The 27,409-nt window shown below is 47.1% G+C and overlaps 1 protein-coding gene across 1 annotated transcript in view; it reads right to left on the reverse strand.

The window, feature by feature from the left end:
* LOC115320202 (calcium-activated chloride channel regulator 4A-like) overlaps positions 1 to 27,409 on the reverse strand; it is a 76,827-nt gene that overhangs the window by 12,919 nt on the left and 36,499 nt on the right. The window contains exons 2-5 of the mRNA XM_042286929.1: positions 24,904 to 25,189; positions 22,503 to 22,600; positions 14,582 to 14,755; positions 14,106 to 14,221 (exon numbers count right to left, since the gene is read on the reverse strand). Coding sequence (XP_042142863.1) covers positions 14,106 to 14,221; positions 14,582 to 14,755; positions 22,503 to 22,600; positions 24,904 to 25,189 — 674 coding nt within the window. The remainder of the gene's footprint in view (positions 1 to 14,105; positions 14,222 to 14,581; positions 14,756 to 22,502; positions 22,601 to 24,903; positions 25,190 to 27,409) is intronic.

The following is a 27,409-nucleotide window of genomic DNA, read 5'->3' on the forward strand; positions in this document are numbered from 1 at the left end:
AAGCTACCGACGCCGCCGACAACGCACGTACGTACCTTTTCAAGTAGCTACGTCGGCCGCTTGGAGACTTTACTGTGTATAAGAGACATCGAACGAGAACTAACGCGCCCTGTGTGCTTTCAATTCGGCTGAAAGGCACGGCTCGCTGGGCTCGTCTCTCGCCTGTTCTCGGCCGCTGGCCGCCATGTTTCATGAGGAACACGCTCGAAACGGTTTTGCGGAAGGCAGACACGGTGTAGCGTGTTAAGTTTACGCAGCACCTCATGTGTAGACGAAAAACACAGATGGCCTCGTGTAAAACGAACACGTTTCGACGTGTCCGCTATGGGACAACGGTTTACAGGTCTGGGCGTGTTATTTTTGCTAACAGTGTACGTACAAGATAATTTTCGAATCTGAAAACTTGCTAAATTTTACGTCCGTGTCCCGTCGCGCACATCGGCAAACACGTTACTTGTGCGAGTGAAATATGCACGCCTTTCTGCTATATTTTGTTGCCTATTATTTTCGACAGCTACGCGTCGGATAACATGTCGGCTAACATGGCTGAGCGCACGGCGCCGTCAAAACTCGTCGTAAAATAAATCAAACATTCCAGTCGCATTTGTTCTTATGCGCCCGTACGCAAAAAAAAACAACAAAAGAAACATAGTTTTCTTCTTTTTTTTGTTTTTTTTCAAAGGTGCAGTGCAGTGTTTTATATATGTCTTCGCGGAAATCATACACCATGATTCAGAAAAGACAGTGGAAAGGGGCGAGACTTTAGCTACCAGCATTCTCTGAAATTACGCCTACGCTGGACACGCCTATCAAAGCAGGGATGACGATGAGGAACCAAAACCCACTGAGTGAGCTCGAAAAAGGGTCTCTTGTCCCTGGGGTCGAGTGTTTCCTGGAAAGGTGTATACGCGCATCTCGGCCCCCCACCCCTCCCCCTCCCCCCCCCCCCCCCCCCCCCAAAAAAAAAAGAAAGAAAAAAACGCGTTTGTCTGTTTGAGCTGCAAGCTCAGGAGCCCAATTTTGAAGAATGACGCATCTACCTCGACGATTTCTAGCCGGTGGCAGATTGACCCATGGAGCACTCGAGTGTTGGAAAGTTAGCATCTGGCGGTTATTCAGGTGTTCCCAGCGGTGATCCGAACCGTTCAAACCGTGGCGGTGACCTTTTTTTTTTTTTTTAAAAATGCCTGCTTTCTGCGCAGTAAAACTGGAAAACTACACTAAAGAAGTCGTCTATGATGCCGTTTCACGTGTAAGTATTTCGAAATTCCAGTTGATCACGTACACATGGCCCTCGTTCGAATCCCTCGCTGTCCCGAATATTGCCAGGGACTAGGATCAAAATCGCAACAGACACGTCAAGGAAGCCATGACCCGCACGCACCGAGAAACGCTGCCAATGGCCTACTTTCGGGAAGAGCCACCCAACCACGGTGCCTGGAATGCGATTCGAATGTTTGTGATTATCGCGGCCAAAAATCATCTCGCGATTTCCGCCGGCTGACGTCATATAACTGTCACATTGACGCAGACCGCGATTCTGGCGGTGTCGAAGCAGCTTTGGCGAAAACATATAGCGGAAGCCTGTTCTGCAGCAGGACGCTCTTTATCTTCCCAGACCGCGACAGCTTCAGCAGCCAATAGTTGGGACGCCGCGACGACAACAACTTTCACATTCGCTCGCGTTTTTTTTTTTTTTTTTCTCTTTACAGGAATTGTTAGAATTAACCGCCAGGATCGCGAGATCCGGCATCATGCCAAACCTGCATTTGTGACGTCATTTGTTGCCGCACTGGGACCAATACTACCCAGAAGGCAAGGCGTGGACATGACGTCATTGTTAGTGGATCCCGGACGCGTATTAGCAAACCATATCCTGCACGGTGCCTGGCCACGCCCCCTTCGGCGCGACGCAAAAGCGGCCATTTCATTGGTTTCCAAAATGTCACGTGACATGACGTCACTTCCGCGCCGTTTGAACGCATTTGAGCGCGTTTTCGTCTCGTCAAGATGGCGTCCACAGCTACGCTGGTGGGTGAGACGCGCGTTACGCTGCGGCGCTGTAAACACTTCGTTTCACGCGCGTGCCTAGATGACTCGAATGCTTTCAACTTGGCGATGTGAACTCGTTTTTCGGTAAGATGAACGCCCAGGACTGCACGCCGAGATGATGTCACCGCATACGCGCCGCTGCCGAAGTCGCCCCTACGAGTACGACCACTACGATCCTTGGAGTTCGCCGCTGCACCGTAGCACGAAATGCTAGCAACTAATGCTTTCACCTCGGCGATATGAACTCGTTTTTCGGTAAGATGAACGCCCAGGACTGCTGAACGCCCAGGACTGCATGCCGACATAATGCTAGCGTTAAACAAACAGCGCAAGGACAAGGACAGAGTAGAAGGCGGTAGACAGACACAGCGCTACCGCTTTCTACTCTGTCCTTGTCCTTGCGCTGTTTGTTTTCCGCTAATATGAATGACCAACTAGCCCAATCGTCAACACTACCGACATAATGCCACAGCATACGCGCCGCTGTCGAAGTCGCCCCTACGACTTCCAAGTTCTCTTACTAAAGGAGAACTTAGAAGCGGTAAGCGATTTCTAAATTTCTAGTTTTGTGATCACTAAATTAGATATGTCAATAAAGCTTGGTTGTAATTTACCCACCGATATTAGAAAAATGCCTGCAAAACTGTTAGACACGAAGAATAAAGACGGCAGCCGTGGGCCCGCTGCCTTAATCAGATCATGTAAATATGGTAGATGGTCCAATTGGTAGTAGATTTGTAGTACAAATTCCATGACTTTTCATGTACCGGTCGCGGTCAGGCGCGCATTTGCGGAACGAGAACATATCCACGTACGAGAAGCACTGCGTCCGCGTCGAGCCGTCCTCCGGAAGAGTTGCTAGCATTTGCAATGAAGCTACGGTGCAGTGGCGAACTCCAAGGATCGTTATGGGTCGTACTCGTAGGGGCGACTTCGACAGCGGCGCGTATGCTGTAGCATTATGTCGGCATGCAGTCTGGGAGTTCATCTTACCGAAAAATGAGTTCACATCGCCGAGGTGAAAGTATTAGTTCCTAGCATTTGGTGCGACGGTGCAGCGGCGAACTTCGACGATCGTAGTGGTCGTACTCGTAGGGGCGACTTCGGCAGCGGCGCGTATGCGGTGGCATCATCTCGGCGTGCAGTCCTGGGCGTTCATCTTACCGAAAAACGAGTTCACATCGCCAAGTTGAAAACGTTCGAGTTATCTAGGCACGCGCGTGAAACGAAGTGTTTACAGCGCCGCAGCGTAACGCGCGTTTCACCCACCAGCGTAGCGGCGGACGCCATCTTGACGAGACGAAAACGCGCTTAAATGCGTCCAAACAGCGCGAAAGTGACGTCATGTCACGTGACAGTTTGAAAACCAATGAAATGACCGCTTTTGCATCGCATCGAAGGGGGCGTGGCCAGGCACTGTACAGGATATGGTTTGCTAATACGCATCCCGGACCCGCCTCAACCAGCAAACGCCCTGAAGCTTGGCCATGGTTTCCGAAAGCGGCAGACACCTCCGTCTTGGCGTCGCCGGGAGCGCTCTAAGTCGTGCAGGCTGTGAGACCCTTCAAGAGGCGCCTGTGGCGTGCGTCTTGAAGACTGTGTTGTGTTAGCGCGCGGCGCTAACACAACACAATCTGTAGTGTCCCTAAGATCCCCGACGAGAAATGCAGCACTGCGCAATATGGTGGCTGGAACGCGTTCCCTGCATTGTGAGCCTAGCTTCCCGCGTTGCCCGTGTATCAAAAGCGGTTTTCAAATTTCAACGAATGACGTCACAGGAACCGGCGTGTCCCGTCGTCGGACGTCGCGATCCTGGCGGTTGGTCGTCGTAGAAATGCTGGCCAAAAGGTACGGGAAAACCCGAGTGTCACTGCCGTCGTCGTGTTCCACGCCCTGTCTGCTGAATCTTCTATGGTACCCGTAAAGCTGAGAGCGCCCTAGACCAGAAATGGCGTCTACCGCATCTACCACTGCTGCTCTGCCACACCCAGGATCCAGGCAGGCGACAGCAGGACGCTTTTACGTCGTCATCAGGCACAAATCGTTGAACCACAAATGACGGCGCAGTAAACACAGCACTTGGAGACGTGCTCCAAGCTTCATTGTATACAGTACCGTACAGTTTGTTCACTGGCATGGGTGCGAACGGCAAGGACAATCTTCAGTGTTCCCTCCTCAAGTGAAAGCTTCCAACAGTAGAATTTCTCCCTCCAAGCTTGAGCGTGTTTGGCGCTTGTTCCAGCTCGTAGATCCACTAGTGACGGTATACTGCGAGGCGCTTGTCTTTCAGATAAATTGGGCTCTATCATCTGTTCCAGCTGAACTCGTGAAACGGCTAAAGCTGCGCAGTCAACGACCCAATAAAAGCGTCAAAGAGGGATACGTGATCACGTATCGTCGGGGTACACGCCTTCTGAAGAAAATTGTCATACGCTTCGCTCCTCCTCTCTGACTGGCGCTGGGGTCCCGTGCATGTGGTCCTTTCCAGTTTTTACTGTGAAACTATGTATATTACGGAAATATGACTTACGATCATGCTACCAGACGCGTCTAAAACAAACAAGATGCGCTTTCCTTTCTTTTTTGCCTGCTGCACTTCTTCGAATTTTGTGTGAATTTTCCGGTGGACCGTAAGTTTCCTCTTGACCCTGAAATAAAACATGCGCCAAAGGTAAACTTTCAATACAGAATCAAAATTTTCTACGTTCTTATCTTGATCTTTATCTTATCGTGGGTCCTTTCATGTCCTGCGGAGCAAAATAGGACCACGCCGTGTCTCTGTCTTGGGGCTTTAAGTTGGATACTCGTTTAGAAAGTCGGCAATCACGCCGCCTATTTTTCCCAAGTCTCCAACTTGAAACCCATGGAGTCATTTTGTTACAGCGTATGGAAAAGGTGATTTTAGTACTGGGCCTCCGTTATACAAGAAATGAACGGTTCTTTTGCGAATGTGGTAGGAAAACAGTTCAATGGACATGGGCTTCGTCAAGCTTATTTATAAAGCATTGTTTTTTCTTCTTTCTCATTCATCAAAGAGAAGCTCTAGGACAAAACTCTAATATCTGCGTTCGTTGGACCACGGAACCTTTCAACTCTGCGCAAAAAAAAAAAAGGTAGGTTGAACAAAAAAGAATGGCATTTGTAGAGCAATCAAAAGCTGGTGAGCAGTTCGTTTCTGCCCACGGCTCAATAGTACGCCCGCTGACTCAATGAAGGCGAGGGACGGAGGAAATCTATGAGAGAAGGGATGGGGCGCCATTATTGTTCAAACAATTACTTCACTGTACTACGATTCAACTTAGCTCCAAGCATGGCCAAAGCTACGGGTGGCCGGGGCCAATCAAACGTCGGAGGTTGGACGCGAAATCGCCCACACTTCGTACGTCACTCCGCGCGGAGCCTCTGTGCTGATGGGCAGAGGAGTCGAAGAGAGTTTTTTCGTCTGCTACGGGAGTATCAACGCCATCGTCTGCTACATAATTAAAAATGCCATTTCGCGTCCTGGAATAAAACTCAGGTTCGATGCGGTGGCTGCTGGGAATCGCGGAGGGCCATCGCACTGCCGGCAGAGGAAGGCCGTGGCGGGAACCCTGAAGGTGGTAACGGTTCGGTGCCCAGGATGCTCCTCTTCTCTGCCGCTGCCCCGTCCTGAGCCCACGGAAAAATCGGCTTGTGAAAGCTCTCTGGGCAGACTGCCGTATGCCTCCGATTTCAAACAACCGGCGCGCTCTCTCCACAAACGCGGAACCGCAACAGTGCATAGCACGCCCCTCCGGTCGCACTCCAGTATTCATCTGCTCGGCGCACCACCGACAGCGCATGGCTTTGCCTCTGACCGCCAGTTCGACACCCAATACCCGCTTTTAATTGGAGAGCGTTTCTCGCTGTCGGCGGATAAGGTTTTCGTCGGTTTGCCAACGTCTGTTAGCTCCGATGTTCGTTTAACAATTTCGCGGTACGACGCGGTTTGGGACTTCTGATGAAGAACAGTACACATTCATCACGATCTCGCGCCGATGTCCATACGTGCCGTTCTTGTTATCTCTCGTTGTCGGTGGAAATTAGGAAAACAAAATACCAAGGGGTGTCGAGCAACTTGGAGAGGAAAGCGTCGAACTTGAATCCCACGATTCGGCCTTCAAGAACATAAAGAAACGGGAAAAGACGAGTAGTAGTCGCATCATTGTTGCGAACAGATAGGTGTTTTTCCTCGAAGAATATTCATTAATATATTATGAAGAAACTGGAACGCAAATGATTTAATTTATTTTTGATGATTCGTTTTTAGCAGGACACAACTTGAACGATGTAAAATGTTTGCACACTAACAAACTATTTTTGAAACGTTATGTTTGCGAACTACTTCGTGATGCGTACAAACTCTCTTTTCCATTCGGTGAACCGTCCCCAAGATTTTGGCTGCGCTCAGATGTAAGCTGAAGCGAAGTATAGGAGGTCAAAGCTGGGCGGAGATACTCCAAAGGATATTCCGTAATATATATACTGAACTACATGTATTTTAGGGCCAAGATACAAATAGTGAGATACTTCAGCTAAAAAGTAAAAAAAAAAGTGTTTCGGAATAAAATTAGATACAGATACACAGATAAATATATGTTTTCCCGAACAATGGCTGTTGCGGAAGGTGCAATGCGTGACCAAGGCAAATGGCAGGACTTGTATTCCTCCCTTTATGTCTGTTTATGAGCCTCCCCTCACCTCAAACTCTCCACCCATTCACATTCAAAATGACCCAATGATCCACAAAGGTACTGGAGATCAACCACAGCTTGCCATGACTGAGAAAATGCGCCAGCCCAAAATGAACCCTGTTTTGCCGTGAAGGTGTGTCTCGATTTGAAATACACCTTCACATCAAACCAGAGTCCTGATAGGAGCTTACCCTGCCATTCCTGGAAGTGACCGTTCAATAAACCAACCTTTTTTTTGTTTTTGTCCTTTACAACTGAGCTGTTAAGGGCTAGTTTCCTCAGTTTCGTGTCCAATACCAAACAAATGTCGGCACAAAACAACACAAAACTCTTGACAGCTACCGCCAACTACGAGCGACGGTGGCAACCAGACAACCAGTACAGTTGCCGCCGTCATTCATAGATGGCGGCAACTTTTCTAGTTATTATAGGTTGCCTGTCCGTATCTCCACATAGACGGGCACCGGTGGGCCAGGCGAGTGTTCCACTACAACAGTTTTAACTACGTGCAGACCCAATGGACGAAGCGGATCAACCAGCCCCTTAGGAAGTATGGATTCTTCACACAACCAGTCATGGAGGCGACTGCGAGCAAGTGGGCAAGCGAGGTGAGGCGACGGGTCAAAGAGGTGGAGGCCACCCATTGGGTTAAGGAGGCAAACAAGAAATCCTCACTGCAAACCAATAGCCCTCACAAGTATACAATTGGACCGGAGGCCTACTATGATAACAGTCTAGGCAGCCGTCTCCTGTCTGCGGCCCGAGCAGGAGCGCTGCGCACACGACTATATCGGCAGCGGTTCGATCCGGCAATAAACTCGGTGCAGTGTAGGGCCTGCGGCCAAAAGGACGAAACCATCGCGCACCTAGTCCTGCAGTGCACCGGCCTGACGCCAGAATGGGATAAGGCGCGACGCGTACACAACCAGGGGCTCGCCAAAACAACACGCGCCGGGCCAGACAGACTGGGGCAGTCGCACAGGTGGCAGTCAGTCCACCAGCTTCATCGGCCCAAGTCCTACGCTACCACCGCAGGCACTGAACTTCCATCCATGGACAGATCACGGGAGCCCCACAGACAGATGGACTATCGACGTCACAAAGCGACGACTAGAAAATGCTGGTAAAGTAGAAAAAAGCGTGGAAAGCGAAAGCCACATGGCATGGACACGACATACGTTACCACTCGTTTGAAAGGGGATAGCCATAATCGTCATCATCATCATCATCATCATAGAAGAATGGATAGTTGGGCTAGTTGGTGAGAATTCATCGTACGAAACAGCGCGAAAAACAGGCGAGGACGAAGAAGAAACACACGTGACGAGCGCACCGCTCGTCCGGTGTGTTTCGTCTTCGTCCTCGTCTGTTTTGCACGTGCTTTCTGCGTTCTAATCAGTTGCAGTATGGACTCACAATGGGTCGGCCGCGCGCCCTTTCTTCCTTTAAAGAAGATCGGGTTCTGGGGGGGGGGGGGGGGGGGGGGGGGGGCGAGGGAGCCGCCGCAACGTACGTACGCAGCAGCGCGAATGGGCCCGCAACCGCCGCGAAGCCGCTGTCGCCTCGAGTAGCACTGCTTCAGGCGCTTCAGATTCCCTTGCGAAAGAAGCGCACATTGCTCGGCTGGAAGGCCGCCCACCATAGTACAGCTTCGCTGGTCTTCCTTCTTCACCAAAGTGGAAAGACTTAAAGTTTTTGTGTTGACTTTTGGTGAGTATAATATTCTCACAAACGACTATTGATGAGGCGATGATAAATGAAGAAACTAAGCGCTTCTTGGGACGAACTTGTGCCCCAAACGAACTAAAAAAAGGCTAGCGTCGCAGGCGTCGATGGTGGCGAAACAGCAGGATCGAACGCTGGGGCAAGGTGACCCTAACTTGCCACGCAGAGCGTCTTTTGTAGCCCGGGGGGGGGGGGGGAGTTTGTGGAACATTCAGCCTAGAACGTTGGGCACGTAGATTATGCGTAACTGGATCAGACAAGAAAGCTTTTGAACTTGCGAAAACGCCAATTAGAAATAATAAAAAAAAAGAACAGTCCGCTCCCTGGAATCGAACCCACATCCTCCGCGCCACAGCCAAGCGGGGTAAGCATTTGGCCACGCACGCGCTCGCTCAGCGACGCGCGTGCCATTATATACCAGACAACTAGGGTTCGCAATGTATATGGTATTAAGCGGCCGGTGCATATCGCAAATCCTGGAACCCATTTCACCCAAATATTGTATGGCAAATTGCAAAAAAATTCTTGATACGTAAAACGTTCTACACGTGACGTAAATTTTCCCGCTAAAAAAACAGGGTAATTCAATGGGTGTGTAGGTAGGGTGACATTGCTTTTATCGCTAAATTTAGAGAAGACATTTAATTGCCGTATTCGCGACTTGAAATCACAGTAGATGGCGCCACTGGTTTTTCAAAATTGCTGTTAAAGTAAGGGTCGCAGATGGGTGCCGGCATACTAGTTGCTGCGCCTGTCTACTGTGCTGGTTTCACTGAGCGATACAAATTAGTCCCGCTTATACGAAGAAGTTAGGGTGTTATGAGCGCAGGTCATCGCTTCACCCTTAAAACGATCCGTCTAAACGTGATAATTACGCCAGGAGGCACATTTTGATTTGTAAATGAAACCAAAACGAACTTCTATTTCAGATTGAATTTCTTGCTATAGGTGTTCATTCCGCTTTCTCTCCTAACCCAAGATGTGACTCACAGAGAAATTATTCCACGCTGTCGCGCCTTCGCGCTGCTCCAAGGGAGACGGCTGCCGCCGACACTGCGAGATACCGAATTCGCCAAGACAGCAGAGACGGCTGTCTAAGCTGTCTCGAAGGCTGTCCATGACGATAGATGACGGCAGTCACCCCTCACATAACAAAAGGGGAGACCCCCGACGCTGCGCGCATCCAGCTGCTCTAACAACGCAAAACCGATCGGATGCAAGGCCGTTGCATTTTTCCGGGGTGAGACGTATCCTCTGGTAAAGCATTTGGTAGAAATTTCTTTCGATGGCATGGGTCACGTGAGCGCGAGCCAGCTGCACACGTGGAGCAGCAACGCGCAGTTGGATAGAAAGGACAGAGGCGCTGTAGCGAGCTTTTCCGTTCCTCTCGGCCTTCCAGCTCCACGACGGTACGACGCAGACCACTGTCTTGACGAGAACAGTGGGCTGTTCTCCGGACGAACGACCGGCTCCCAGCCAGCACCGCTCAGAAAAATCAAAGCCCTTACATTAGCGTTTCGACGCCTTTGGGTTTACAATTGCAAACGCACACACTGGTGAGACACCAGCGTTGCGTCGGGGTACGGCTGGAACTCGTAGCAAGTCAGAGCGTGAAAGAACGCTTGTGGTTGAGCTCGGGTGCAACTATTGATTTGGCGTCTTCCGAGTTTAATTATGTTCTACGGAGGTACATCAGACTGTTGACAGGCTTTGATTTTTCTAGATGACGTGGTTTTATCTCGCTACATGGCGCTCGGCGCTCATGCTGCTCCATTCGCGTGGTACACCGTCTCCATGCAGAGACCTCGATCGACCGCCTCCTTCCCGGACCCCCGAATGCCTCTCTGTACCATCTCCCTAAACTGCCTGCCAGTATAGCCGCAGCAATAAGCACGGATGGGTAGCTCTGCAATCTAGTGGAAAACGTAAGTACAAGAGCTACCGCAGCGTTCATGAGCTGTCACAGAAACAATTCTATCGACTTACGCATTCCCGGTATCGGTAGGGAAGCTCGGTCGCAGTTGGAAATGTCTGCGTTAAATAAGTGCCACCAAAAAAAAAAAAAAAATGGGTATAGAACTTTTCACGCCGCCTATTGCCTGAGGCGGAGCCCAGCAACACAGTTCCAAACTATCGTAAAAATGTTTTTTTTACGAAGAAAACGAGGTAATAAACCACGTCACGTAGTGATATTAAAGCAATTGCTTGACCCTGCACGGGTCTTGCTTGTTCGTGTTAGCGATGTGGATTTGGTCCCAATGCAGCAGTGCCATATAGGATAATGTGTAATGGCCCGTTTACACACTCGCAACCTAACCGCTAGACCGGCTGAGGCAAAAAAACGCTCCCTAAGCCTCTTTCGACGGAGTAGAACATGAGTGGCGCAGCTCTCGGTTTAGCGCAGCCTCGTGCAAATTACTCGAAAAAAGTTATAAACTAGAATTAAAATTACTTTCGCTCAGCAATAATTTAATTCGATTATTTGATTACTCGAGACGAAAACGAATTGGCCGTAGTTTTCAGACAAATTTAAAAAAAAGGCTTTCGTACACTTTGTGATTGGATTAAAATCGCCGATATATGATCTAATCCACCGATTTTGGTAAACGGTCCTCCTGTTGGAGACTTCGTTCCAGGATTCGTTATAAAGTTCATTGCGATTCAAGGAGGTAGGGCGAGGGAAAGGAAGGCGGGGAGGAGGAAGCAGAGGGAACGCTAAACAGTGGAGAAGGTTTCCCCTCTCCAGCGTTGCGTCTGCTTTCTCCTTCCCGGCTTTCCTTTCCCTCGCCCTGCCTTCTTCACTTGCAACAGGCTATAGTAGGAGACTTAAGTGGACAAAGGGCGCCCTTAGAGGGAAGAGGACAAAGTAGCGACAGTTCCAAAGTGTAGTTCTTAAAAATGTAATACGATTACTGAAGACAACCTACCTAAGTAGACGTGCTGGTTATTATAAGGCAGTCTACAACCCCAGACGAAGGTGTACAAGGAGGGACAAACACAAACGTCTCAAACTCAGCAACTACATTTTTAATACATTTTTAATCACCAGAACTTTCTTTTATACAGCCATTCAATCCTCGCATTATCCCTGAAATTGCCCACGCCTCGTCTCGTTATCTAAAAGTCAATCTGTTGTACCCATCTTCGGGGCGGTTCTCCCTTCGACCGGACCCTTACAGGCCCCGTTAGAGTTCCCAAGGTCAGGGAACACACTGTCATGCGACACAACAACACAATATGCCTCGCTATCTAAAGTTCACACTGTTGGACCCCACTACGGGTGGTCATCTCTTCTCCAATTCGTCCCTTACCGACATTCCGATAGTCACCAAGGTCAGTAGGGCAACTCGCTGGCAAACAATAAACTCGCCCTTCCAAAAAACAGTTCGATAACGTACACTGTTTTCATAAACGCGAAAACCTCTTTGTCGCCACATTGAGTGTCGTTGAGGGTAGACTAATACAATACCTCAGGGAATCAATCTGAATGGTTTCTTTTAATATACATTTTATACAATTCCTATCCTCGAACAAAGCAGCCGGCTACTCCCATTTTGCTATACAGTTTTTGCATTCCTGAACATGCGTCGCGATCTCGAAGTTAGCAGAGTTATTTTTGTAGCTCTTTTATGTTCATTTAACAGATCATTGAAACACCATTTGGTCTGTCCGACATAAAAAAAAAAAAACACACGATATCGGGATATCATACACACCGCCTTTGCGACAATCAACAGAGGCATCTTTGTGTTTCTTCTGGTCTTGAAGTCTGTCATAAATATAACATTCACCTTGAACCTTCTTGTGATAGGCAATAAATTGTGAGAAAACCAATGAAAAAATAGAACGAACAAAACCTGCTCAACCTTTTCGATTCGCCCCTTGTTCATCACTCTGATCTTCCTCATAAATCTAATCGCCACGCCTTTTATCATATTGTTGTTGTAACCTGTATCTTGCGAGCGGAGCAACTAATTCCTTACAGAAACTGTTTTTTTTTTTTGTTTTTTTGTTTTTTGTGTTAACAGGTCATTCTGAGGGCAGCGTCCCAAAGTGTCATCTTTATGCCTCTCTTAACTAACTTTAAATGACAACTCTTAAAAGGCAACAAAGGTTTCGGGGCCACTTTGCCATACTTTCAACAGAGCCCACCGTGTACAAACAATCTCAAATCCAAGTATTGAATCACAGAACCCACAGGTTCTTCAGCACAAAACACCAACTCAGACGCTGCGCTCGTGGTCACATGCATGGGGAGGCGTGTGGAAACTTGGGGAGGTTACGAGGGTGGGATGGCTCTGTAAAAGGACGTTGTGGAGATTAAAAATGCAGATGCTGAATTTGAGACATTTGCGGTTGTCTCTTCTTATAACCCTCCCTCTCGGGTTCTCGAATGCCTTGTTATAAGATTACACTGGGGATTACTTTCTAATAAATGTATTCAAATGATTACAAAACCCCTCCAAACTGTAATCGATTACAAGTAATTTGATTTTATGAATGGGCATTTAAGTAATTGCCATATGAGTATTTTTATTGATTATACTGTTTTCTGACTTGCGGCAAAAACAAACACCACCAATGAAGCCTTGACAGCATGGTCTTTGATAAGTATCTCACTCGATGTCCCTAGTGAAGGTGATCTACTTTGCTGCTCAGGTAGCATGAATGGTGACGCAGGCATCCTCAGTGGTTCCAGTTTAGAAAGCCATTGAATGTATATCGAGCTATTCACGTAAGCCACGGCCAGATGTATTTTTCCGCAATAGCCATTATCAGAACTGGCGTTGACTTCCAACTGCCTCTAGCATCGTCATGGGAAATTCATTGCTGGACTTCGCTGCCACCGTCGTCTGGCCAGCAAAGCAAGTGTCAAGCAATCAAAGGAGCTTGAGACTATGTTTTATGCTCTCCCAATCCTGTTCAGTCATGAAACCTTGTATGCAGTTGTAAATACACTGATGAGGTGATGATTTTTCTATACGACGGTATTTTGCATACTGAAAAACCATTAAAAAAACGAAAAGCAAATACGGGCGGCTCAGTTTAATGACGGAAATAAGCGGCTAAGCTTTGACCGATAAGCTACGCGGCTGCAATGAGAACACCAGACATACTACCCTGGCAGACTGAATTATTGGTTCTTCCAGATATTCAAACAGTGAGAGAGGATTCACCTTAATATTAGATGTCGTACCATATCGGTATAACTGCTAACCTGAGGTGTTTAACCCAAATTTAGCAGTCATACCGTTCTGGGGTAAGAATAACAAGCACAGCTTGACTGTAATGTAACTGATATCGTAAATGGTTTGAAGTGCTATCCACAGCACCGCTCAGACCCATCGACAACGCCGCCAACGGCGCGCTATGCGCACAGTTATCGCACAGTGCGCTATGCAAGGATCCCAGATTTCTGCACGAATATGGATGAATTTGAGTGGCACGACGCGATTCCGAAACAAAGCTTGGGAGTTTCGGAAATCTGGAAACTCATTCAGAGACTCTACTTCGTATCCCAGCCAGAGAGAGTGCTTTGCGGTGACATCATAAACAGGAGTTGTTGTGAACGCTTTGTTTGCTTCCATGCTAATGAGTTCCTTGAACAAATCTCACCGAAGAAAGTCATCGTGTTTGCTTATCACATCCCAGGTGGACACTCCTTGGTGACGCTCGTTTTGCAAATTAGGAGCATCGGGATTATGGGTGTCCTGGTCGCAGAACTGGGACACCTAGCAAGGAAGAAGAAAAAAAGGACGAAACGAGTCAAAGCGAATGCTTTTGCGAGGACATGAAAAAAATGTTTTACACTTGTTGAGTATTTTACGTAAATTGTGCTAAGAGAGCATGACAAGTTTTCATTCATGTTTGCAATTAAAAATTGAAATTACGTGGGAAAACAATACTCATTTGACCCTCTTCTCTTGAAAAAATACTAGCGTTCAGTTTTAACTCCCCTTTCCCTCTTAAATATAAAAGTAACAGCAGGTACCGGGGTAGATGTGATGACTCCAGCAAGAATTAGACACAAAAGTGAAGGGACTGTGAAATTCCGTTGGCCTAAAAGACAGCGTTCTAGAAGCAAAGCTTACCCCGTTTAGGTACGGTAAGAACATGATAGACGCTGGAGCTGGCTCTTTTTCCTGGTGAAAGGCGACGTCACAGAGGTCAGACATGTCTGTGCAGGCATCATTTTTTGGACAAACCGACCCATGGGCGTTGCTTAGTTTGAATCCGATCTCATCAGTGCATCTTGTGGCCTCCATCTGAGGAAATAAGAAATAACAGAAACATAACACGCTATCTTATTGTAAGGTCGCTAGCAATTTTACAAATATTTATATCAGAGAAAATGAAAGACGTTTACAATTCTCTGTAATGCCGAATTAGAGCGCAGCTCTTGAGGAGGAGGAAGGAAGGGTACGGAGATGAGGGTATGCCCCTCCGCACCCTCACCTCCTCCTCTTGTTCCCCTCCCTTTTAGCTGTAAATGTTTCGCAAATTTCCCACTAAAATTTAGCGGAAAGATGTTTCCGTTAAATTTAGCGCGTTGTTTCCCCGCTCAATTTGGCGGAACATTTTTCCGCTAAATTTAGCGACAAAAACGTTCCGGTTAAATTTAGCGAAGAAATTTTTTGTTAAATTTAGCCGAAAAATGTTTCAGTAATTTTAGCGGAAAATTTAGTGAAAATTACCCGCTAAATTGTAGGGGAGGAGAAGAGAAGGGAACGGAGAGAGAGAGGACGTGACGTCACGTGTGATGCCACGAGGGCAAAATTTTCTCGTTAAATTTGGAAGTGAAATTTTTTTCTTGAATGGCGGGAAATTTTTTCGCTAAGTTTGACGCGGATTCTTTTGCTCCAAATTTAGCGGAATAGTTTCCCGCTAAATTTAGCGGTAGCACTTCCCTAATATATTAAGCAGGGAAATTTTTCCGGGAAATCTAGCAAGAAATATTTCTGCCGAACTGACGTGTGACGTCATGTGATACGAAAATTCACGTGTGATGTCACGTGACGTAACACGTGACGTCGCATTTTACGTTATTGCGGGAAACGTCCCGCTAAATTTAGAGGAAAAGGTTTCCCGACAATTTTAGCCGGAAAAGTTTACCCTCGTGACGTTACAAGTGACGTCACGTGTGACGTAATTATGGTAAGCGTCCCATAATGCAACGCGCGGTCAACCACCAGACAAAAAGCGAGTTGCGCGGCCGGAACAGGGATGGCGCCACCGTCAAGGTGTACAGCAGCGCTCGCGTGGTTGAAGGTGCTCGTTACTAAAAACTAAACAAAACAATCAAGAATCAAACTTCATTTAGCTCTAGTTTTAACTGCATACTATTTCTTTAAATACAAGTTGCGTATTCTTAAAAATATAGCATATTTTTAAAAGTTCGTGTCAACATCACGCTGTCGAAATTGTGCCCTTTCTCTGTTTTTAGCGCTTCTTAAACGAAACCGCTGCCTGTGCCATGCGCGCTTGCACTCTGCGCGCTCCGAAACTGGTGGACCGTTGTGAAGGTGCCCGTGAGTCTGCTCGGTCGGTGCCAGTGTGTAAGATAGACAGGTGGGGAAACGAGAGCCAAATGAGTGACCGGATTGTGTATCCTTCGGTTTTCTCTTTTTCTGTGGCGCCATCTATGTGGAGAACCGTGAACTCTCACTCCGGGTGCGCGACCGGTGGCGACCGCCTAAACTGACGGCGATTGTTTCTCGTGGATTTTCAATGGAGGACTGTCGTGCTCTCGGTCTATTTTGCGCACTCTCCCATAGAGTTTCACGCAAATCCGATTCTGACTTTTTTTCCTCTCGCCGCCGCGCCATCTGTTGCAAATCGGGAGTACCCGCAAGCAGACGAGTACACAATCCGGTCACGGCGCTGCGGTAGGCTTCTATGGGCCGTTTCGGCGTTTCCCCACCTGTCTATCTTACACCCTGGTCGGTGCTTTCGCTCGCCTTCGGTGCATCAAGCGTCGGCGCCTCGATCATCGCACTGCGCGAGACTCGCATTTTCGGGCGATTGAAAGGCTTTTCGCGTCTTTGAACTACCTCATTCCTGCTGTTACGGAAAGTGGTGCCCAAGCAGCGTCGGGGACAAGAAGCACCTGTTCGTTCGGATCCTAACTGACGATGGTGAGTTTGAAAGTTTTCACCCTAATTGAAACTTTTCCTGAGCTGATCTTCCAGACACAAATTGCTCCATTTGAGGGTTTTGCACTCTTTTAGGCGATTGAATATATCGTTTTATTTTTGAAATTCACAAAATGCCACCGTGATTTTATTACGATGCACACATTTCGGCGAGCGCTTTTAGCACGTGGTTTTGTGGATGAAGACCCTCCTGCAAATATTTTATGATATGTACACTGTTGGCGAAATCTCACCTCCTCTGCATCTCGTCGATATCGTGCAGAGCAGTGTAGATCCCCGTTGAGTAAATTGTAGTCTATATATGAATATACTTCTGCCAGTTTCATATTTCACAGAGTTCGTATCTTACAACATGTGCCTTTTTTTATTAATGTATCTCATGTAGATACTTTCAGAGCCCTGCGACTAGTTAGCCATGTTTTATTTCTTTCAGTAATAAATAGAAAGCTGGATAGTAAAATAATTTAATTTTGAAAGACACTTTTAAAATCTCGTAAAATTTACGCACAGAAGGGCAGAATGCCAATAGCAGAGCTTGATTGCGAGATGTGCTATTCGTCCTTCAATGCATAATTCTTTCGCAAGATTTTACACCTACCAACGCACTCCCCTCAAAACAAATGAAACTCACGTTAGGCATTTTTTTCCCCTTTTGTTGCACATAAAATAGCAACATTTGTATTATGTGTTCTTTTTTGTGTATCCATACAGATTCTCAAGGCATGAAAATCAAACCAACATGGCTCAGGGACAGGGAACCCCAATAAAGAAAGGTAATGTCTGCGCTCACTTTTTGTAAAGTGCACTTGATTGCTGGCCAACCTATCAAGCTGAATATAACCATCAGCATGCTAATTTCCGTCATAGTGATCTGTGCAGTTTAATCTACGGTCAACTGTAATGTAAAACGGGAAAGGCTGGAGCAAAGAGGATGATAGCAAAAACAAAAGGATAGTAGGAGCAGCACTATGGAATGTTTCGTAGACCTGTTTCTATTCTGCAAGTGTGTGTGTTGCGACGACACAAACTAATATGTTCCTACATTCTCCCGTGCAAGTCCTGAGGAGATAGAGAACACCCATAGAGCAAAATGAGAAAGCACAATGAAGTGGCTGGTGCATTCCATGGGCAGCATAGGATCTCGGTGGCCACACCAAGAAAACCTGGTTCAACTCATGTTTCAACTCGACGGTGCCAGCGACAGGTACCGGAAGCTCCTCAAGAGGCCAAGAGAAATGAGAAATACCGAAGTCGTCTATAGACAGCAAGGTGTACACAATATTAAGGAATATGTCTTGTTGGAGGAATAAGGAATATTAAGGAATATGTTGGTTCAGATCTGTAAGTAAGCAACGAACAAGTTTGCCCCCAAATAACAATGCATTGTGTTTATTTGCATGGACCAGTCAGAATGACACGAGCTTTCAACTAAGCATGAAATCTTTCGGCTGTGCTTCTTGAGGTCCTCGAGAGACAATATTGTCCCAGGTTGCTCTTTGCATGATTTTTATAAAGCAACATCATAGACTAAAGGCCCTGTTCAGGCTCTGTTATACTCCGACGTAACGCGTACGCGCGTACGAGCGCGTCACAGCGACGTCACGTCGGCGAAAACCCGAAGTTCTATACTCCGCGTAACCCACGCGACCGGCGGCGTTCGACGCAGCCTGACCGCCTCGACGCCAAAATGGAGCATGCCGTATTCCGCGTCGGCCGTGCCAGCGACGCCGGGCCAGGATGCATCACGCGCTGGCTCCTGGGAGCCCTCGCGTGGGAAGCGCGGCGAATACGAGCAATAGCGGACGACAGGAGCACCACTCCGTGTGGCGTCATGTTTCAAGAATTGGACTCGGTCGGTCGAGAAGCTGAACGAGGGAATTCGTCCTTACCCGTGTGTCTACGACACGAGGAAGCTTGAGTACCGTAAACCGGGTGCTTGTCAAAGTTACACCGTATGTACATTGACCGCCTACGCTTGCGGCGCATGCGGTGCACCAACAATGCAAGCGCGAGTTTTCGTCGTGCAAGGTACGTCCACGCCATCGCTCGAACTTGGCCCTCAAGAAGCGCGGGAATTTTCGTCTGCTATTCGAAACGAAAAGGAACCGGAAGTGGCGCACTCTCGCAGGAAACGTGCCCTCGTAGTCAGATTCTGCGCATGCGCCGCGCCCACGGCCCACCGACGCAAGCCGCGGAAGCCGCCAGGGCCGCCGGAGTGACTGACGTGCCGTCAGTCACGCCGCGTGACTGACGGCACGCGGCGTGACTGACGTGACGTAGCCGACTTCGGCCAGCGTTCGCTTGCGCGCGCGTTACGTCGGAGTATAACAGAGTCTTTACAGAAAGAAGCCTTTGAGCATCCACTTTGAGCATCCACTTTGTTCATACTAGTTGTTAGCCTGCTGGTGGCCAACAATCTTTGGGCAGTTCTTTTCTTTAGAGGGAGAGGGGGGAGGGATCTGATGCTTCGAACCAGTGATACCAGGACCTTTGGCAACTAGAATTCAAACTCCCATTTGGAGAGTTTCACTCTTTGAGATCTCAAGTTTTGATGGACAATATCTGACCCACTAAAGTTTGCGTTATTGTCTTACTACACAGGTTGAACAATTGATATTTTATCGTAATATACGTTCGGTTGGTATTTGAGATTCCACAACCAATAGGGCTGCATATTTACTTCACACTGGGTTTGCTTCTATATAACACATATCAGAAATAATAATTATTCTGTTTTCATGCCACAGAAACAAACATTCGTGTTTGCCATTACAGTATTTTCTCTTTAAAATGAACATCTCCAGTCCCCTAAACAATTCTTTATAATGTTAGTTATCCATAATCATGAATCAATGCCACGATCACAAATAATAAGTAATGAAGGTGGTATGTTGTTCATTTTTGTCATTTGCAACTGGGATAGGGAAAGAACTGCAGGTGATTCGGGCTAGAAACCCCTGAAAATTTTAGTAATTGACAGTCACCAATGTCTTAACTGACAATGGTGAAGCTCTGTGTAAATTCTGTAACCGAGCAGCTTTACTATTCTTTTTTGTCCCACTAACATTCTTTCGTGTTTTTTTTTGTTTCTTTTTACGGAGACGACAATAAAAATATAAAAAAATACATGTATTTACCCATTTCGTTCCCAACCTAGCTGACCATAATTCGTACTCCAGGTTTCTTTATTTAACATGACGATTTAGAGTTGTAAGCGGACACATATCAGTCCCCGAAAATATGGCTTATATACCACGTGACCGAAACGATCGACGATGTTAGCGACACACGACTGTATTGTGTTTTTCAATCGCGAAGACAGATATTCTCGCGTCATAGTTGCATCTGAGTTTACGAAACATAAAATAGTCACTTGGCGAACTCAGTAATATTTTCTGCCCGCTGATAGCCTTTAAAAGTGAAAAAGCAGTATATCGTGTTCGCGCTAACAGTGTCGCACAGTGTATCTCCACTGCAGCACCTCTTGATAACATAGATACTGCGCGCATTCTTAATTTATTTTCCGCGTAGCAACGTTTCTTTGAAGAGACACTGTAAATTGTTTTTCCTTGTCCTGCAAATGACTCAATAAATGCGTCAACCAGTGCGAAAAATGCTGCATCTCTTTCGATTTCCTGGAAGACTCCGACGACAAGTAACGGACTGTCAACTGCTGGACACAAGGAAGGCAAGCAGAATATACAATTCTTTGCCGTAACAAGTAGCAAGGCACGCGCGAACCGTAAATTTCAAAACAAAACCTACCGCGGTACCGGCGGTACCGGGGCAGGGAGCAGCGGCAGAGCACGGCAGAGGGGCCGCGCCATGTTGTTGGATATTGAGCGGCTTCGTCTTCGCGAATGGCTAGGAAGACACTCAAGCCAGCTCGACGGCGTCAAAAGTCATAATTAAAACGTTAGCGCTCCATTTTATGAATATGGCTTTTGTATATTATTTTAGTTCGCAATCTATCGATGGAGCAATGAGTCGCTGATTCGTTGCAGTAACGAGCGCCTCCGACCACGGAAGCGCTGCTGAGCGCCCAGTTTACCCAGAAATTGACTTCATTGGGCCTATGGCAGTAACCGGGCACAGGCACGGTTACGCCGATGGTGACGCCGTTCAAGCCGGAAACGGGCGCCTAAAGCGCGATCCAAACCAACGTGTTCGTGTGCGTGCGAATGCGCTTCCCTGATATTGCGCATTTCGTCGCGTTTTTGCTGCTTCCGGCGCGCTTTCTAAGTCACAACCATGCGGGTTGGTTAGGACGCTGTCGCTTGGGCCAGCGGAGAGCATCTGCGCCAGACGGCGAAGAAACGCGGAGCCGGAACTAGTGCCCTAAACTGATTGGCCGGGAGGGGAGCGCCCTACTACCTCACAGCGCGTTTTCTTGCGCATTCAAAAAAGTTGAAATCATCCAACTTTCTTATGCGCGCCAGGAACACGCACGGAATCAGCGCGACGTCACGAAATACGCATTTTGCGGGAGCCGCACCGTCTCCGCGCGCACAAATCAGTCTTGGATCGCGCTTAAGAGTCCGCTCTAAACGAAGGCAGGCAGACTTTGAGAATACAAGGAGACAAGCAACATCTGTTGCAGAAAACGGGACGTATTAGATTCGCAGAATATTTTCTGAACTAACCTTTGATTTCGAAACCTGACAACGTTGGCCATTGAAACCAATTGCCTCGTATTTGTCGCAAGCACTATATTCGGATAGAGTTTGAGTATTAGGTGACGAGCAGTTCATTTTTGCTGTCGCATAAAAACGATTCTTTTTTTCTTAGCAGTCCGGGGCGTATATTTTTGCGGAGCAGGCGGTAGACAGCCCAGCAACACCGCTCACATCGGATAGGCTGCTCGTGGAAATAAATGCGGCAGCCGCCACACATAGCAACGCGCGGGAACTTCGATTTGGGATTCGGACGGCGCGTGTATCGCTGGGGAGCGTGTTAAGTCAGCCCCCCGCCTGCGTTCACGCCGCTTCGCAAAGACGGTCTGCGGCTGCCAATTACAGAACTATTTTTTATTTTATTTCACACTATTTTTTTTTCAATCAGCCGATAAGAGCTCGGCGCTCTGACATCATCGCGGCTCCTGTACAAGAAGCAGACGAAATTGCACTCTAATATATTCCCTATATTAAGAATGGAAGTTGTGTAGAAAACAACGAATATTTATTATATAATCATCCTGGCAAGCGAGGGAAACTTCGGGAGAAAGGAGGAAATTTCAGGCGTCCGCTAAGGAAATTGTGGCTTTCCGTGTTCGCAGCGCTGCTCAGCAGCCACCTTCTGCAGAGCTATCTCCTTTTCAGACAACTCCTTCCTTTGCGAAATATTGCGAGGAGTGACATATTCCGAGAGTGCTTCGTGCATCTCACCTTTTCGCGATCCACCCACTTGCGCAATAGAGATACAAGAATGGCACATGTTTCTCACTCTGCCTTGCATGCGTAAGGTTTTCGATGTGACGATCGCAATTTTAAACTGAAGGAGGCTTACGGAAAGAAATGTTCGTAAACTCAATTTTTTTTGAAAACCGCGTTTCTCCCTCCGCTAAGTCCTCCGCAATGAAGAAGCCGCTACTGCGCCTGCGCTCCAATGGCTTTAACTGTAGAGTTCCGTGTATGGTGCCGGGTTGCGGACAGTGTAGCGAGACTGCCAAAACGATCTGCGAAAATTCCCTAATAGCTAGCTTTCGGAGCCCGCCTCGCCATAGAGAGAATCCGCTATCTCACTGAGTAAATAAATTTGCGTGCTGGAAGGCTGGTTCATCCGGACTTCGGGCGTCAGCTTCCGTATCATGGTTTCCTCATGGGAGGCAGGGGGGAAATTCCGGAATGCTGCGTACACTCACTTTGTTGTTACTGCAGTAGAGCGCCTTGTCGGGAGAGGAAGCGTGCTCCGCGAAGACGCCGTAGCGGTGGTTGGCCCAGTGATGTATTAGATGGTACTCTGAATGGAGAGGAAGACGAGCAAATGCCATCAAAACATTTACTGCTTAAATATCATCCACGTAAAGAGGCTAAACAGTGAGCGGAATATTATACGGTGGCCGTCTATGAACCATTTCCCGCTCTAAAGAACACTTTCGAGCACCCCCGACAAACTGTAAGGTTTTAACAACTCGATTTGTGCTCGAAAACGGGCTGAACAGAGATGGCCACTGGCGTTGGTTTCATTACACCTTCGTCACGCGATTTTTAGTTACACGCTTGATAGGAGCTGCTGGAATTATGTCTCTGACGCGCTGCAGGTTCTGATACTTCACCGGGTCCATGTGAAGAAGCTTCTAGGAAAACTCATCTAGCACGCTGCGATCTCTCCGGCCCTCCCAGCCAACCCCTGATTTACACAGAGCGTTTTTGCGGCTCTTGCGTACTGGTGCGTTCTGCGCGAGCAAGCTGAGCGTGAACGCATTTGAAAACGTCCCTCTGCGAGCTCAGGGCATCGCCGCTTCTATCGTATAAAGTAACTGGATCCGAAGAAAGTAGCGCCAAACTCCTCGTATGGTCGCCATTTTGGTCCTTGGAATCAGCAGTTTCTCCTCGATCTCTCCATTCTTAGTGAGCCGATCCGATTCGCGGTGACAGGTTGCTTTGTAAAGGCATTTTCTGTATGCCCAGATTGTTTATCCACACCGGCCAAGCAAGCCTGCATCTTCGCTTCAATGCGGCATCTGTGCTTCGTGGCATGGAAACATAATTTGCCTTTCTTGAAAAATGCAAGAAGAATATTATTGTAAAAAATCTGTGGAAATCAGCATACTTTCTTCGTTGATTGCATACACAGTGCCAATGACGTTTATATTGGCAAAGATCACTTTTAGTGCAATGATGCTTCATATCGCACTTTTACAGGACGCTTTTGATGCTTCGATGTGGGGAAAAGTAAACGAAATGGTGATTACCATGGCAACAAATACCCATCAGCCAATAATCTTGCGAAATTTCGGTCGCCACTATGTTAAGGTTGAATGAACTCCATGGAACGAATTATGTGGCGAATAACTGGCGAACGCCGCCCGACATCACGCTTGCTTTGCGCGCGACGTAGCAGCCACTGTGTTGATTCCTAGCGCAGACCGAACGCCGCCGGACAAAATCCGTCGGTTATTCGCAGAATATACGCCCCATGGAGTTCAGCCTTTAGGGTCAGTTTGTGTCCTGCAGCAGGCAAGGAAGGCAATAGCGCTACTCTTTCGGGATTCAATGACTGTCTACGGCGAGCCTCCTCGAACGGGACCATAGTTATACCCACGGATCAGAAAAGCAAAGGGCGCTTTGCTCTAGCTTTTTACGGTATTCGGTCTTGCTTGGTACGTAACTGTGAAACACGACGACTCTATCTTCGTAGTGACATGATGGTGCTGCAGCCGCAGCGACAAACATCGTTTTCTCTCTTGGAGAGCGGCACCGCAGTGAGCTCGGTGTGTGGCACTGTTGATTCGCGAAGTGGTTCGGTCCGTCCTCGCTGTCGTCATCTCCTCACGGCTTTCATGTGAGTGCGCTTGGGAGATGGACGATTCACGGATATGCAGTGACGTGAACAATCCGGCCGCCAGTAGGTGCCATCTTGGGAACCTTTTTTAACAAAACGTGTTCCTGCCTTTGATGGAAATCCAATTAACTGAAAGAACACTATTATTGAAGCTTCACAAACTAAATGATCACTTCAAGAATAGTCTCGCTATACTTTTAGTGTCAGAAGTTGACATTTAATAATAGACTTAGTATCTGAAGAGTAGGGAACGAGCAACCCCAGTCTGGGAGCTATACTGTGCATATAAACAATATACGTGTAATAGATACGTATAGTAAAAACAACATATACCGTATTTACTCGAGTAATAGCCGCACCGTTTATGAAGAAAACCTGAGCGTTCGCTTTTTCGCGGAGCACGCAGGTTGCCAATCACCGCGATCGACAGCATGATTCCAGCTGTTTACAGGACAGAGATTACGTCTTCGTGCGAAGATACCATCTGCGAAGGTTGCATTTGTATGGACCATCGTGTTCTCGATCTGGTTATTCGCTATGTTATTTAGGCGCAACGCAATGATTGGCTGTATATTTGTTCTGTGGGAAAGCGGACACACGGGACTTGTTCATAAATAGTGCGGCTATTACTCGAGTAAATACGGTACTCCCTTCGCGACAGATTAATAACATTACAAACTTAGTATATTTTAATGCATTCGTTTTTACCTAAGGTACTCAGTGACATTCAGCGTTTTTAGCGCGGCTCTGTCGCTCACCTGGTTTCCCGAACTTCTTGGTTGTTGTTGAGTTCAAGTCGCGGACAAACTCGGACGGAAACCGGACTGGATTAAAGTCCCCCGGAAAGGAACGACTCGGATTCAGAGTGTCCGGTTCTTTCAAGCCAGAGACCACCTGGACGTCGGCTTGGTTAAACAGGTCCTCCCAGACCTTCTTGCGGCCCATTGGTGGCCACCTGCTGGGCACACTGATTATGACTTCCTTGAAGTAGAATTTTCCTTTTGTGGCCGCCAGGAGGAAAGCAGATGCCTTTCTGAATAAAGCCTGCGTGCAGAGAAATAGGGTCAGCAGACAGCCGTTTATTGCCATCGATAGATGGCGTAGCGTAAGTTCTCTCATGTGGTGCCTTAATGCCAGCGCCGCATCCAAAGTGGAGACATCCTCTATATTAGGTCAATATTTTGGTTGCTTTCGTAAGCGCTTCCTTGCGTCAATGTTCATGAAATCACACAAGAACAGCTTTTCGACAGACGAACTAGTTCTGCACGCAATAAAGCAGCAGGACCAAATGTGGCCCCTTTGCGTCAGATCGACCCATTCGCATTAGTCAATCCGTGGTCACATTCTGGAAGCGGTACTGGCTTATTCGATGCACCCTGAAACCCTGCAATTAAGTAGCGCAAGCCGCCGCCAGAGGAAAAGTGTTCAGCCTTAGGCATCCATCTATTCATTCTCGTGGTTCTGGATGGAGACTTTAACCTCACCATTTACGTGTTCTGACAGACAGTAGATAGGAAATTTTTAGAATCATTTAGAAGCAGGTATTAAGAAGTTTGACGCGTAAAAAAAATTAAATTTGGGGCAACGACGGCCAATTAAGATGAACCTACGTGATTATGCAATCCTCTAAGTCTGCTTTATCCTGGACTTTAAACAAAAAATAAATTGAAGATAAAGACATTCATCATCCGCTAGATTTAGCTCAATTTACGTGGATTGCGAATATCCTCTTTGCATACTACTCACTGGAACTTACGAGAAAAAATGACGCTAGAGGTTGAATTTGTTTATAACACTAAAAAGCACAATTTTCTTGATCACAAGTTAGAAATAAAAGCCACACATTTTCTGTTGCTTACTACTGAGTTAAGTATTCTTATATCAAAAGTGAAAGGCGTTCTCGTTGGACATTTTAATTTTCTTTTTTTAAGAAACCAGGGAACAATTTTGCAAAGTCAAAACAATTCTCTTTGATACTTCTCTCTTTTAAAACATCGAACGTTCCTAACGCCTGGTTCACATGGTGCGGTTTAACTTGCAATTTCTCGCGACGTCACTCGCCGGGGAAGTAAAGCCTGATGTGAATTGCGGTTTTCGGCGTTGTAAATACGAAATATGAAGTAAAGTTCGTATCGTATGGATCAGGATAAAGGCCCACCGCGAGGTTCTTTTGCATTGCCACTAATATCTCAAGTTTGGTTTGTCCTTGGGAAAATTGGCGTTTTAAGTTCATGAAAGCACGTTTGTTCTTTAATATATCTAAGGAGCGAAAACACCAACTAGCTACTGCTAAACTGCAGCGTTAGAACATACGAAAGTGAGCTTTGAGATATATATAAATTAGGTTAGATCAATTGAGCTCCGGCTGTAAACTACCAGTTTGACGTGAAATTAGCCTTTCGAGTGCTTAAATAGGCTGTTCGTTCCTGGATAAGTAGTCAATCGGAAGGATGGAAAAATATATACGAGAAGATAAATGTGTGTACATCTATAACATAAAAGTTTGCAGACCTATGTGGTCAAGATTGTTCGGTTTGGCTCCCGAAGTTCCCATCTGCAGTAGCTATACTTCGTTTCAGCTGAAGTACAGACGCAGCCGATGCTGCGAGCGCGAGCTCCGGGCTTTCAGCATTCCTGCCAAGCACGCACACTCGTGTTGTGAAAGCACTGTCCAGGGCCACATGCTCGCGCTCGTAGGATCAACTGCGTCTAGACTTAAGCTGAAACAAAGTATAGACTGTCAACATCTGCGACAGACTCCACCTCTACATAAAGACGAGTGAATCTAAGTAATGTAACGAGGAAATCTAAGTAAGGCATTTATCAGAAAAAGTTATATTTACTTTAACGTTTATACAGGGCGTTCAATATTAAGTTTTACGTATTTAAAATAGAGGGAACCACGGGAAGGATTCTTTGCTACGTCGTGAAGACTATTGTATCGTCCACAGTGCTCTGTTAGAACTACACTGTTAGCAAGTACCATGTATTTAGCGAATATTTGGGGTGAAAAACACGCTATTTACACAAATTACCATAAATTTACACGTTCAGTAACGAATAATTCGATCAAAAATCATGCGAGGTTGTAAGAAACGTGTTTTGGTTCGGTCATACACGCATAGCCGTGTAGCCGTCCTCGAAAACACGCATTACCCCCGACGACGACCGCAGCACTGCCGGCTATCGAAGCACCGGAATGCTTGGGGACACATCTAGAAAGGATCGTTGAGAGAAATGCCACGCAAAGAAACATGTCTCGGA

The sequence above is a fragment of the Ixodes scapularis genome, unplaced genomic scaffold, assembly GCF_016920785.2.
Source record: "Ixodes scapularis isolate PalLabHiFi unplaced genomic scaffold, ASM1692078v2 PGA_scaffold8__174_contigs__length_109621045, whole genome shotgun sequence".
NCBI lineage: Eukaryota > Metazoa > Arthropoda > Arachnida > Ixodida > Ixodidae > Ixodes > Ixodes scapularis.